The 15118-nt window shown below is 35.7% G+C and overlaps 1 protein-coding gene across 1 annotated transcript; it reads right to left on the bottom strand.

Annotated features, from left to right (window-relative positions):
* Positions 1 to 1803: 1803 nt before the first annotated feature.
* On the bottom strand, positions 1804 to 8705 carry LOC142532241 (uncharacterized). The gene is made up of 16 exons (XM_075638555.1): positions 8186 to 8705; positions 7204 to 7328; positions 7026 to 7114; positions 6895 to 6930; positions 6592 to 6679; positions 6089 to 6131; positions 5905 to 6005; positions 5496 to 5560; positions 4792 to 5288; positions 4615 to 4702; positions 4435 to 4521; positions 3530 to 4098; positions 3252 to 3387; positions 3101 to 3169; positions 2825 to 2953; positions 1804 to 2298 (listed from the first exon to the last, which is right to left on the bottom strand). Exons 1-16 carry the CDS (start codon positions 8410 to 8412, stop codon positions 2185 to 2187), a joined length of 2463 nt encoding a protein of 820 aa, XP_075494670.1. The 5' UTR covers positions 8413 to 8705; the 3' UTR covers positions 1804 to 2184.
* Between the last annotated feature and the right edge of the window lie 6413 nt (positions 8706 to 15118).

Genomic DNA, 15118 nt, shown 5'->3' with positions numbered 1-15118 from the left:
CTAAGGTATCACCTAGCAGAGGAGTTAGGGGATGGAGGTGTTGAATTTTATTTTCCTGCTAAGGCATCGCCTAGCAGAGGAGTTAGAGGGTTAGAGTGAAGAATTTTTATTTTTCCTGCTAAGGTCCGGCTTAGCAGAGGAGTTATGAGATGCTGAGGTGAGAGTTTGATTTTTCATGTTAAGATCCGATTTAGCAGAGGAGTTAGAGGGTGAGGAGGTTGAAGTTTTTATTTTTCCTGCTAAGAACTATTTTAGCAGAGGATTCAAGGGCGCGGGGAAGTATAAATTATTTTCCTTCAAAAGTTTAGTGGAGGACCTTGAAGATGGGGGCGACGAGGGCATACTGTGTTAGAAAAATTTATTTCGTTTGTTGTTAACGAACAATGTTGCCGTTGCGAAAATTACGGGGATCGACCTGCCCGGTTAGGTCGTGGGGGTGTGGGGGCAACGCCCCCATAATTTTTTCAGAAACAATCATTCACAAGTGAATATCTCTATTGTAACCTCTTCGAAATAAAAATCTCAACATGCTTGGGCGGGGCTTACGAGGGGCGAGTGTGGCGGAGGTGGCTGGGCGAGCACGAGGGCAGTGCTAGGGCGAGAGGCTGCGCGCTGGGGAGTTAGGGGCGAGGCTGCATGAGGGCGAGGGGCGAGGCGGCGGGCTGACGTCCGCTGAGCAGGCACGAGTGCACGGTGGGCGAGCTGCTGTGGGCGAGCGTGGCAGACGGGGCGAGCGCACGGTGGGCGAGCTGTTGTGGGCGAGCGTGGCAGACGGGGCAGGCGCACGGTGGGCGAGCTGGGGGTGAGGGCGAGCTGCTGTGGGCGAGCGTGGCAGACGGGGCAGGCGCACGGTGGGCGAGCTGGGGGTGAGGGCGAGCTGCTGTGGGCGAGCGTGGCAGACGGGGCAGGCGCACGGTGGGCGAGCTGCTGGGGGCGAGCGTGGCAGGCGCGCGGTGGGCGAGCTGCTGTGGGCGAGCGAGGCGCGCTCGGCAGGGGCGCCCGGCAGGAGTGCTCGGCGAGGACGAGCGTGTGCGTGGCTGGGCGTGCATGGCAGGAGGGTGAGAGGCGCTTGGCGAGGGTGTAGCAGCGTGCTGGCGAGGCTGGCGGTTGAGGCGAGGGCAGCGTCGCGGCAGTGCGACTCGGCGAGGGGCGAGCGTGCGGCAGTGACGAACGGCTGGAAGAAAAACGTAATTAATCGAACTTTGAACCTACGATTCAGTTCGACTTGGGAGGGGGAGACTGGCGATACCCCAGGGATGAACCTTTCAAGATCCGGCCCAAACTCCCGGCCCATCTCTGAGGCCCACAGGTGACTGACCCATGACAAGCCCAGGTATTCTCCTATAAATATCAGGTTTGAGCGTATGATAATTAATTCACTATATTGTTTTCAGCAGCGCCCTTAGCTGCTCCCCCCATATATCCTCAGTCTCTGACTTGAGCGTCGGAGGGGCTACGCCGTGACACCCTCCTGGCCCCCTCCTAATGGTCTTATTTGTGATTTCAGGCCCAGGGTAATTTTGAAGCCCGTGTCTGGATTAGTGACGCTTGCGTGGATCGGACCCTAAATTTCCCGTGAGTATCACTTGGTATAAAAATAATATTTTTTCATGGATGACCCAAATAAGAAATTCATCTCACAAAATACGACTCGTGAGACCGTCTCACACAAGTTTTTGCCAAAGTTAAAACTTAAAATTGTAACCAACTAAAACACCGTTTAAATTGAACCAAATGATCCAAAATTTTATGGTTCAACCAAACGGCACCATCTGAAATTTGTTATATCAAATTCATACGAGGAAGTGAAATAATGAATGGATTACAATTTGTATTAATTTTACAAATTTACAATAAATGAGAGCCACTACTACATGCAGACACATCTTAAAAAAAACACACTTCGATTGTCTAATTTTCTAAATAGCAATTCTATATCATTTCTAGCAGCAGCTCCCTATAAACCCCCTAACTCGAGATTTCAATCAAGAATTCAATCAAATATACAAAAGCCTACGCATAAATCAAAACGTTTCAGCATTTGAATTCAAGTTTGATAACCAACAATTCTAAGAAGGTTTTCCCATTGGTTTGGTTCCAGGAATCCATTTCTTTCTTGCATCTGTTGCATATAAGGAAACAAAATGTTGTCTTCCGATGTCAATATTCGAAAAGACCTATCTTTTAAAGAAAGTATGATAATTGCTCTCTCTTTCTTGAACCTCCTTCTCCATATAGATCATTCCATTGCTTCAGCTCGGCCATTACGGATCCCTCAGAAGCAAAACTAGCAGCAACCTGTAAATATGCAGCAATGCCTTTTCAATTTGCAATGAACTCTAGTGATTAGTGTGTGGTTGATGATAAATAGAAGTTGCTAGAATCATTTTCTTTTTACACAGTTTTAATGTCCCAGTAACTAAATCATAAGGAAATACCAATAGTTTACTTTAAATAGAGAAATGCCAAAAATAACTCGACATAAATTTATAGAACATCATAAACTCTGGTGAATCGAGGATCAGCAACGCTTTAATTTCAAATACAGCAAAAGGACAATATTGATTCATGCGTATGAACACAACTATCACTTGAATAATAGAGAAGATGGTGCTGTTGATGGCATCTCATGTACCCAAGATATCATTTGTCCCTAGAGTTGAATTCTTCTTTATAGACTAGATAAAGTAAAAAAATGGACCAATATGATTGGGAAAAATTATGGTGCGTGGCTAGAACTGGCCATGTTTTCATAGATTAGAAAAATAACACTGATATTCGAACTTCCAGGATCACCAATCAACAGCAATAAAATTCGTATTACCTGGTTCTTTGCCAGCCTCATGTCTTCCATGTTTAAGGTCCTTAGAGAAATCACCTTTTCCTCAGTTTCTTCTTCTGGAGTAGAAGAATCTTCCAAGCTCTGGCCTTCACCATGCTTTTGCCTTTTTTCCTATCGGAGCATAATAAAAAGAAAAGGTAAGAAGAATTAATGAAACGCAAACACAAAATAATGAGAGATCTATGTTGCAAGGCTTGTACGAATAAACAAGGAGAGTGACCAAAAAGGTCCATCTTCTGTGCTGAAATGTTAGCATACCCTATCCTTCTGTCTCTCTTGTTGCAGCAGTTCTCTTACTGGTCTATAAGCCGCAGTTATGCATAGATTCTGTTTCCAATAATTACCACCAAGAGTCATTGGCAACCAATTAAAGAATAGCGTGAAAAAATCTTCAGGAGAAAACACATACCTTAAGATCACTCCCACTATATCCTTCAGTTATGGCTGCAAGCTCTTTAAAATCCAGGTCTTCAAACTTTTCTTTGCACAACAGGGTTTTTAAGATCATTTCTCTGTTCTCCACCGATGGAAGATCGACCATAATTCTGTTTAACAGTAACTCAAGATTGATTACACTTCAAAAATAATGTCTATTTACATGAAACTCAAGCTGGCATTTGTAAGCCAACAACCAAATTTAATAAATGGAATCCCAAAATACGTGCAATGGACAACCAGTTATGATACCTGCGCTCAAACCTCCTAATTATTGCTTCATCAAGATCAAAAGGTCTGTTTGTTGCAGCAAGAACAAGAATGCGCTCTCCGGGTTTTGTCAGGAGTCCATCCCAATGTGTCATGAATTCATTCTTAATTTTACGCATCGCCTCATGCTCTCCTACTCTTGTCCGTTGTCCAAGCATGCTATCAACCTCATCTACGAAAATGATGGTTGGAGAAACCTTTGCTGCTAGGGTGAAAAGAGCTCGAACATTCTTCTCATCTTCACCAAACCATTTTGAAGTGATTGTTGACATGTTGACATTTATGAAGCTTGCTCCAGCCTCATTAGCAATGGCCTTAGCGAGCATTGTTTTTCCAGTACCTGGAGGGCCAAAAAGAAGGATGCCTCTACAAGGCTTAAGAAGCCCTCCATTGAAAAGGTCTGGTCTTCTAAGAGGAAGCATGACCAGCTCCTGAAGTAGTTCTTTAGTCTCATCCAGAGAACCAATATCGGCAAATGTGACTCCAATCTCATTTGCAGGAATAACTTCAGGCCTCATGCGTTTTTCGAATTCATTGTCAGGGGGGATTTCCTGGCATCACCAAGCATCGTGACAGTGTCAGTAAGACAAGATGGATAAGATAAAGTTATTACGTGTTATTGAGCGTAGCAAAACACATCTTTCCAACCTATAGTAAACCCTTTCATTTCAAAGTTTAGAAAAGAAAGGAAGGGTAATTTAGGAGGAAACTGTAAAATCAATTTGAAGCTCAAAGGAACGAGATAAGAAGAAAGAGAAATAGCTTCAACATAGTTTGGATCTCGTCTGTGCAAAATCACACAGCCTGAATATTGACCACAGTTCTACATCAACAAAAATAGTACAAACTAGGAGGAGCTTTGAGCCTGAGGTATTCTATCTACCTACCTTTATCAAAGAAGATTTTTCTGCCTCATTCTTGCTCTCGGACTTAAATTCAGGTTTTCCTCCAGAACCGTCTTTTGATTCAGTCTCCTTATATTTATCAAAACAAGAAAAGCACGTACAATTACAATCTGAGAACACTGGACAAAATATTCAAAAGTGATGAACAGTTTAAGCACAAACCTTCAGCGATTCAACACTAGTCTCCATTTTAAGGGTATCCTTGCCACCACTTTTCCCCTCCTGAAAAATGCTTAAACCATGGGACAAACTGCACCAAATCGATTGAAGCAAATAAAAGACATTTAGCGAGCAAAGACAGCAGCAAAACAGAGTCGAAAAATAAAGATTTATCTCAACCTGTCGGATGATATTATAAGCTTCCCATTACGATACTCTGGATCTTTGATATTCGTCAAATGATAAGATATAGCAGAAACCACAATTTCCTCAATGTAATTACTCAGAACCACAGTATCAGCATGGCAGATTGATCCTAGATCATCACATTCAAGGTCGTTTGCAGCAAGTACCTCAGCAATATGATTCTTGTTATCCTGAAACTGAATCTTCTTCATATCCTCTTCCAGCTGAGCTTTCCAGCTCACAAGATGAGTTTCATCTTCTGGTGGCCTGATCACAATATCATAAGGAAATGAAAGACTCAGTCTGTCATCTACCTCACCGCAATCCTCTTCAAAGTCCAACATCCGAGAACCGAGAACCAAAACTGATCCTGATAATTTCTTTAGCATTCTATCAAACAATTTGTAGAATCTTGAAGATTGGAGAAAAAGTTTCTCAACATCTCTGATGTAGAGAATGATGCAGCTGGTTTGGGAGACTGAAACTAACACCTGCCAGAGACAACTAAGTTATTATATATAGAAAAAAAACTCAAAAGGCCAACATTTATTATGCCAAAATAGGTGAAAGGGACATCAAGATCACATAAGACACACAACATATGCAAATAGAATCAGGAGAAGGAATTATCAAACGATGTCGATAAAAGGATAAGTGACATTCAGCGGACAAGATCAAGCAATTATTGACAATGTTACCTTATAAAGTGACTGTAAGAAAACCTTCTCATCAAAAGACAAGTTGCCAATGCGCTTAATATGAGCTGATAAAATCAAGATAAAAACAAACAGATGTTAAATTTGATTACAAAATTAAGAATGAACTAAGAGATATTTGTGTAAAGAACAGTTCTTTGTCGAAACAATGCAGTTCAAGGGAAAAAACTGAAAATTTAGCAAATTGGAACTTAAATCAAATAATCAAATGCTTGGGAAACATAGTGAGCTCATTTTCAGGCATAAATACCATTTATTTTGTACATAAAATACTTGAGCGCAAGAAGGTATAAGCCAACCAGACCACAATTTGGCATTTGTATTTTATTCTTGCAACTGACACATACAACAGAATAACAATCAATGCCAGTTAAAAATGTTATGTTCAGACCTTGATTTGAAGAGGATGATTGCACACTAATGTTACTCATGTCCGAAGAAACAGAAGAAGTCCTGCGAGGTTTTAGGGGATTGCTGATTCCTTCATTGTTCCTTTAAGAAGAAGAATTAAGGGTCATTCGGGAGTTCAGTCTGGCTTCGAATGTTGATGTCATAATGAAATTTGCTAACCATACCTTCCCTTAGAATCCAATCCACTGCTTTGCCTCGATAATGTGCCTTCATAACAGGAATTTTAAAAATTGCTCAGATCAAATTATAAATATCAATAATGTTTGTGTGCAAGCATGAACAAGCAAGTAAATTGCTAGTAATAGCTTTTGCCTGAGCATGCTGCATTCAAATTCGTATTAAGGTTGCATTCACAACTTCCAATAGAATGTTCCTGCACCCTAAATTGCTCATAATGCTAAAGTCGGTCATGATTAAGGTGACTTCTTAATAATGCTTTTGTTGAGCTTATTGGGCGAAGATGGAAGGTAAAGGAATCCCTGCATAGCGAGAAACTGACACTACCGTGTACTTTCTGACGCATATAAACAGGTTTTCCTCCATTATAGCTCTATATGAGATCGATATAACAAAATGTAAGGCTGTGCTGCCTGTGCAAAATGCCCTTTAAACAAACACGTAATTTCATGGAAACACATGCAAAATAAAATCATGCCTTACAATGTACCTTTGTTATCCCCTTTTGCTGGAAGAAACGAGCCGAGGAAAGTGGACATTCGTTGTAATGCTACTTCTGAGACAGTGCCTTCGAGTGTCTACGACACAAACAATTGGAATCAGTACGCTTTTCACTTAAAGCCATCAGGTTCACTTTCACTACGTTTAATGATGTAGATCTAGCAGAACATTGCACTTGGATTCTTGCTTATTTTTCATAACTGTAGTATATAATGGACCCAAATAACCTTCTTACAGAAAATTGAGGAACTAAAACTAGTCATTCCAACATAGATATGAAAAATATACTCACGGACTCTTTCTTGGTGCTGCCATACTTGCTCTGCATCTATAGATGGTTGACCAATAAAAAAAACAATGATCCAGGTTAGTACAGAGATGTGGCAAGAATAAGCACCGGAAAATATTATTCAGCTCAATAACCTTAATTGAGAAGTGGGTTATATCCAGCAACAGCAACTTTGCTTTAAAATGATGCGCTAGAGCCTTAGCAAGCGTTTGCTGATGGAGTTCTACAGAAAGGTAAAAATATAAAAGACTACAGCAACAAGAAAGTTGAGAGTTGCTAAATTAAATTGGAGATAGGTGTGATTTCAAATACCAGCAGGTCCAGAGAGCAATATTGCCCGGCTGGCAGCAGGTGAGAGATTTCGAGTGTGCTTAGAGACATCTAAGTGGTTTAAGTGAATGTACGCCGCACTTGTTAATAATACACGTGTTCTCTCACTGTCAAAAACATCAATGGAGAAAGAAAAACACATAAGGTTCCACAATTAACTTATTATTGCCTATCTAATCGAGGACGCGTAACATTGATGACAGCTTCACAGTTAAGAACTCAAGGCGATTTATAAGATATGATCTTTTTCTGGAAACAGAAGTCATATAATGTACCAACTTTAACTGGAAAAAGCATAAACAACTTTAACCGCATAGTCAATCTACAAACTCTACAAATATAAATTTAACATCGTTAATAATAATACCTTAAAGGTCTGAAAAACTTAAAGATATAGTTAAAATATACGTTACTTTTATGAATATCCATAGTAACCATATCAGTCCTTTGCTGTGATTACAAATTTTTTTTCCTTATATGAGATTCAAATCAATAGCCTCAACTAAAACTATAAACAGATATACGAAATATACAAAAAAAAAAAAACATCTTTTTCAACTAAAACTTATAAAATATCATTAGTCTTCTTCCACCACGGAATTCGTTACTCGAAGAAATAATGGCGTTTCAAAGACCAAAAAGAAAAAAGAAAGAAGAAAAAAAGCTCCAAAAGCCCTCAAAGAATTCTTCATGACCGGAGTCGCCAGGTGAAAATTTGAAGAAAAGGCGAACAATCAAAAGCGTGATAGTAATTAGCATCGGGAATATTATTCTGATCCTCTGACACCGACCATTCAAATCCACCATACAACCAATCATTCACTGATCACACATCGTTTGTCTTTTACCAAGTCAAAACCAAAAAACCATGTAAAAGAACAAAGAATCAAGCAGCAAATGAAACGACCGAAGAAGTTATATCTCTCAAACAGAGAAAAAGTACATGCATGTTCTCTGTACTCACCTGAGATAATAGGGGAAGTCATCGAACGTGACCTTGTTTTCCTTTCCATCATCAATCAATCTGACAAGCTCCACCTCAATCTGCTCACCCGTGATCCCCTCAACCACCGAAAAACTCGAACCACCGGTCCATCTGCCGACCGCTTGACCGGAAACCAAACCGAGCCCCACCCCAACACCCACCCCTACGCTCAATGCCGACAATAACACGTGCTTCTGCTCCATCATCTCACCATATACTCATCACAAATCTCACACACACATATACATACAATAGATTATACGTATACGTGCATGTAACACCAAATTTTCAACGGCTTTTCACCAAAAAAATTGAATGAATCAACGAATCAAGAAATATATGAGAAAAAATGGGTGAGATTGGGAGAAAAATGGTTGCTGTGAGGTTTTCTGGAGAAGAAATATGCGTATCTGCGAATGAGACGGATTCTTTTTGTTGACAGAGAATAGGGGTGCTGCGGTATATATCGACGAGTGGGGGCGGCTAAGATGGCAGGAGAAAATGGTGGTAAATAATATTTTCTGCTTGGACGTTTTGACTATTTATTTACCAAGTCAACAATTAAAAACAACTAAACAAACTCACCCCGAAAAAAAATAAAAAAAATCCTAATCTTTTGGATATGTTTTTTGAGCAGGTCTACTCGTGAGACCGTCTCACACAAATTTTTGACATGTTTTTTTTTTTAAGTTTCTTCGATAATATATTCAATAAAATAATAATATCACTGTATTATTAAGAATTTTTATACCAATGACTTTTTAATAAATAGATCGTCTTTTTTATTTCAGAAAATATTTATTTATGAATAATTAATAAATATGTCAAAACGAGTTGACATGCCCACCACACTTTAACCCGTTAAAAAACAACGACGGAAAAAATCTCAACTCGATCCGATCCGACCGACCAACCAGACCATCTCATATTGTGAGCAGCGAGGTAAATCTACCATAGTTTTTCTAAACAAAACTAATTACATGCAGCACAATAACAACAAACCATATTTATATATTTAATAATGCATGTATAATTTATATTAAATTTATCTAAAAGGCGGCTCAACAATCAATATCATTATCATGATAAAACTAAAATTTAAATTGAATACATTTTAACAAATCTAAACCAATATTCAAAATCCATCAACCGTAATCCGATATATCATTTGAATTTTAATATTTTTCTTCATTTTATTTTGTCAGTGATTTCAAAAATATCTGAATCTTCACCAGATAAATTGACTTAATATTTGAACTATCTTCATTATCTACATATATATAATATACATAAAAATAATATTTTGAGAATCAGTGTGTATTTTTTAGTAACCAGTAATTTTTTCAAAAATTATTTGATGAACACATTTATTAGAGAGCATGTCTCTTGTGAGACGTGTCAATCCTACCGATCTTAATAATAAAAAATAATATTCTTAGCATAAAAAATAATACTTTTTCATTGATGACCCAAATAAAAGATCCGTCTCACAAAATACGACCCGTGAGACCGTCTCACACAAGTTTTTGTCTTTATTAAAATATTATATGACAAGAATTTATTGCGTGACGTTAATTAATAATTTTTATTTACGATTTATGTTCGATTTATGCAACACTGATTTTTCTCAGATGTCCTTTTTGTGCCAGAAATGGTTTTAAGCATCTACCAATAATTGCACCAGTGTGGACAACAATGATTAATTGTGTGATTGGATGCCTAAAATTTGTTTAAAACCTCTTTTTTTTTCTTTTTTTTTTTAAAAAAAAAAGAGAAGAAGAAATTGCTTACTAATTTTATGCAAATCTGAATTAAATAATTCATGTATTTAATTATTTTGGTATTTACATTTACTTTTATTGGATACTTAGAAGTACATAATTTGAAAGTTCAATTAAAAGGTATAAATTAATATAAAAAGGCAAAGAAAATTATATTATATATATATATATATGTGTATAAATTAGATAATAAAATAATAAAATTTGCAGCTGGCATCACCAAATGTCCTAATGGATCCCACATTGCACGCTGCGCTCCTTTTAGTTTCAACTGTATGCAAAACGAAAATCCAGAGGCGGCTGCATTCTAATCCTATTAAATAATAATAAACAATTATGTTTCAAAATAAATAAATAATTAATTTGTTATTTATTATATTATACTATTTGTTATTTATTATATACACGATTTTATTAAGTTTGAGATATTTATAATAACTAACTTTGGTGTAATGATCTGTTTTAATAATTATATATATTAATAAAATATTAAAAATTTAATGTAAGTTATATGTAGTTCAGTGGATAGAGTCATTGTTTTTCGAAAATTAAGTTTTAGGTTCAATTATTATTGAAATCATTTTTTTATTCTTTTATTTTTCTATTTATTTTTTAATTTATATATCAAAATTACAGTATAGTCCCTCACTATTTCTTAAAATTATATTTTAATCTTCGTTTAAATATAAACCAAATAAATTATAAACAAATACACTAGTATATATTATATCGGGCATATGATGTCCCATGATTATATTTTGTACATCATTCATCACTGGCAGATACAGTTCCAGTATTTATTTATTATGACCTTTTTTTCCAAAACGTCAAAACCTCATCAATTTACACTTAATTTATATATTCATTCCTCGAAAAAGAATCTTCCATATTTACGAATATACTTTCTTTTTTTCAAAATACCGATATGATTTCAATTATTATATTTTTTTTTTCAAAAAAAGAATAGTCTCATCAAAATTAGGTGACGGTTTACTTCACAAATTGGGTAAATTTGAGAGTATATTTTATTATTTCACAAGGAAGTAATTAAGGTATAAGTTCATATGATGGCGTCAAAATCAAGGTTTTGGATGTGATGTGGTGCACAACATTATTAGTTGGATCAAGTTAATGACACGAGGTCCACACGATCCAACGATTTTATAGTGCGCAATATTATGTTAAACGGCAAAATTAGTTCTCCAACATTACCAGATAATTTTAAGAAATACAATATTTTTCACTTTTATCTCGGAAATTTGAGCTATTTTCCTTCTTTCTTTCTCTTTGTATCATGAAATTACCATTCATCAAGTAATTCATTGTTTGCAACATTGTTTGAGCTGTCAGGCGGTCTGTTTGGTTTTATTTAGGATCGGAAGTTTAACTCGGGGAAAAGACAAAAAATCTGGAAATATAAAATATAAGCTAAAAGTAACTGAAATCGATAAATATTGGGAAGGGAGAAAAAAGGTTTTCGGATAATGAAAACAATCGTGGATAAAGCTCGATATCATTGAAGAAAATTATGAAATACAATCGAATTTAAAATTTTAGATTATATAGTTCTTTATACCATTAAAAACCACCTACAAATTGCCAATCTACACATGCAAAGCCTGTTCCTGACATTGACACACCAGAAAGGAGGAGGAGCCACTGGGAAAAATACTTTTCTACCTTTCGGTGGTTGGTGCAAATTAGTAATGTCACTCGTAAATCCAATCCAATAGCACAAACAGACGGGGTATTTTTTTTAACCTCGGTCAGCTCTTTTTTTAAATACATTTGAGGATGTAATTTTTTTTAAAAAAAAGTTGATCGAGGTTATTTAACTAATTTCTCCCGGACGTACGAGAATTTTGAATAGATCAACTCGTTTATTTACATTTAAAATTAGTACATTTCAGATGTTATTTAATTTTTTACGTGACTCATATAACTAGAATAAAACATATATTACACACATTAAAATTAATTTAATCAAAAGTAAAGAAGAAAAAAAAGCTAAATGATACTGAATATTTCAAAATGAGGTAAAACAACTTGTAGTTCCATCTATTTTTTAATTAGGTAGATGCTACTAAATATTCGTCACACAACAACATTTACCTAATTTTATAATCTCGCCGTCATATCAATCAATATATTCAATACATACACATAATATATATCTTAATTTCACGTTTGATCGATTACATCTACATACACAGCAGTTCTACGATAAATTAAAATCATTTTCATATCTACCATATCGCATATAATGAAATAACAAATATGATTGATTTTATATTTTTAAAAAGACAAAAACTTGTATAAGACGGTCTCGCGGGTCGTATTTTGTGAGACATATATCTTATTTGGGTCATCCATAAAAAATATTACTTTTTATGCTAAGAGTATTACTTTTTTTTGTGAATATCGATAGGGTTGACTCGTCTCATAGATAAAGATTCGTGAGATCATCTCACAAGAGACCTACTCAAAAAAATATGTGTTACTCAATCCGTGTCAAATATATAGATTTATTTTTTTTATTTTTCTTTGCACAAAGTAAAAATCATTGGAAAAACAAACTTACATACAAACTTCGTATCTTACTATTATCATCCAATAAATAATTGCACATTTTCAAAGTCTAGTTAATTTGAAAAGAATTTAAAAACAAATAAAAATTGATCTACATATTCAAGAATCGAAAAAATAACATTCCACACACAAATCAAACTCGGTCAAAATTATATGAAAAAGTCGAAACTACCCACGGACAACGCAATTATAACCGAAATTCTATAATATATAAATAGAAAAAGGATGGGTGTTGTGATACTTCCAAATTAATTGATTTTCCTTGTCCTCCAGCTCCTTCTCCACATCAGCATCACATGGTTTCTTTTTTCAAGTGCTATAAATATGCAACACTACGATTGGTGGAATACACGTAATGACATTTCAATTTTTAGCTTATTTCTTGCAATAAGCTTTGGCTTCACTGACTTTCCCTCGTCTCATTTGTGAAATACCCTTTTTTAAACAATTAGTTTTCTTGTGAGACGGTCTCACGAATTTTTATCTGTGAGACGAGTCAACCCTACCGATATTCACAATAAAAAGTAATACTCTTAACATAAAAAGTAATACTTTTTATCCAAATAAAAGATCCGTGAGACCATATCACACAAGTTTTTACTTTTCTCCTAAATACATTACTAGTCACAGCTGATTTCTAATTTGTTCATAGTTCATTATTAAGTTTTTGTAAATTAAAAAAAATCATACAAAAATACCAATGAAATGAAATAATATCGAGTGAATCTTGATGTGACATGAACCTGATCCCACCGCACAAATAACCAATTAAAACTCGAGTTTATTTAACTTCTTTTTATGGCATATCCATGAAAAATCCACCAAGTTTGTGAACGAACACGTGGGATCTAATAGATAACTACATGTCCAAACTTTGTAAAGGTGCGTAGTAAGGAAAATGCCTAAAGAAATATAATTATTTCCTTGAAGACTAGACAACAAATTTACTTTTAAAACTGTACAAAAACCAAAAATTAATGTGACTGGTGGAGTCCCTTTTCGATCAAGAAATTACAAGGAACTCACACAAATTGAGTTTCGACAATTTCTTTTATTCGAAAATATATTCCCTATTGTCAAGAAATTATAGTTTGATTTTCTTGTAATGATAGCACTTGTAGTTGTCATAACTCGCAAAATTTATAGAATACGAACAAACTCCCGAAAAGCTATAAATTAAAGCACACATGAAAGCCGACGATTTCCATGATAATGATATCTTCTTTTTTCCTTTTCTTTCCTCTGTGTCTTTAAATTTGTGAATTTTCTCAATCTTAATGATCATACCTACTCAGTTGCAACATCGTTTTATCGTGGTTCTTTGCTTTTTAGATTCATAAGCTAAAAAAACACTTTTCTTTTTTCTTTTTGGCAACTTGAGTGGTCCGAAGGCCTTCACATCCTCAAATATTAATTATATTATTCCACTGATCAAGGATTTCTGGTGAATCTTTGATGACATTTTTGTGGTTGGAATGACAGAATCCTCTCGCCAGCTTGAAAGAGGCCAGAAGACGAGGTTCACGCTTCAAACTCTGGTGGCAAAAAGCGTGCAAGGACGAGATTAGGATTCCTAGCCCGGATTAGGATTTTTGAGTAGCATTCATTAACCTAAGAAATTTGAGTAAAAAGATACCATCGGTATATAGTAATCATATATAGAGTAAAAATTTGGATGTCAATTTCAGAAATATTTATAAATGTATTCGAATTTAATTTTTTTTGTCGATTTCATTGGATCCATCCTAGCATGTATGTATGTGTGGATGGTCCCTATCACCATAGAAAATTCACTTGAGAAAAAAGTGGCGATGAAATGGACTTTCATGTTGCAAGTTGATAATGAATGATGCAGTTGGGCTCTACACTTGGATATTCCTGTTGTCTCGACTGCCCTATGAATCCTCGTGCCTTTGATACGCATGCTCAACCCATCTTCTTCAAGGACAAAAATACCCTTCCCTAACCACAAGTTCGTCGATTTATTTATTTATTGACAAAATGTTAAATTTCCTTTCAATCAAACTTCAATAAAATTTTAAGAAATCTAACAATATCTTCAAGATTATACAAGGTTATTAAAAACTTTTGGTGGAGGATATTTGCCAAAACAAATGGAAGTTAAATTCCACCTATGGTGGTGGGAAAACCCCGGAATTTCAAGAACTCGAGTGAAACTTCGCTGCTAAAATTAGTTTATCAGAAATTTCAAGTATTTTGAGAGACAACTTGTACTGAATTGATCGAAACAAACATTGAATATCAAGAGTTGTCCTTTTCATTCACCATTCTTAATTATATATCATGTGCAAACAAATGTACACGACAAAAGCTTTGTGTCCTACTCGTGTTAAGATAGATAGACATATCCTCTTATACTCCGACTATTATGTTTCAGATTATCTATAAATTTCAAATGAAATTCATCACACAAATATCTCCGTTTTTTATGACGACGAAACTTGTTACTCTTGGGCTCACATCTTCATTGGTTTTAGCTCTATTGATACCAAGCGAACATTTTTCAACTGAAAACTACAGT

This window comes from Primulina tabacum, chromosome 18 (assembly GCF_025594145.1).
Source record: "Primulina tabacum isolate GXHZ01 chromosome 18, ASM2559414v2, whole genome shotgun sequence".
NCBI lineage: Eukaryota > Viridiplantae > Streptophyta > Magnoliopsida > Lamiales > Gesneriaceae > Primulina > Primulina tabacum.
The sequence above is the reverse complement of the archived record's forward strand: the minus strand, read 5'-3'. Positions and strand labels throughout refer to the sequence as shown.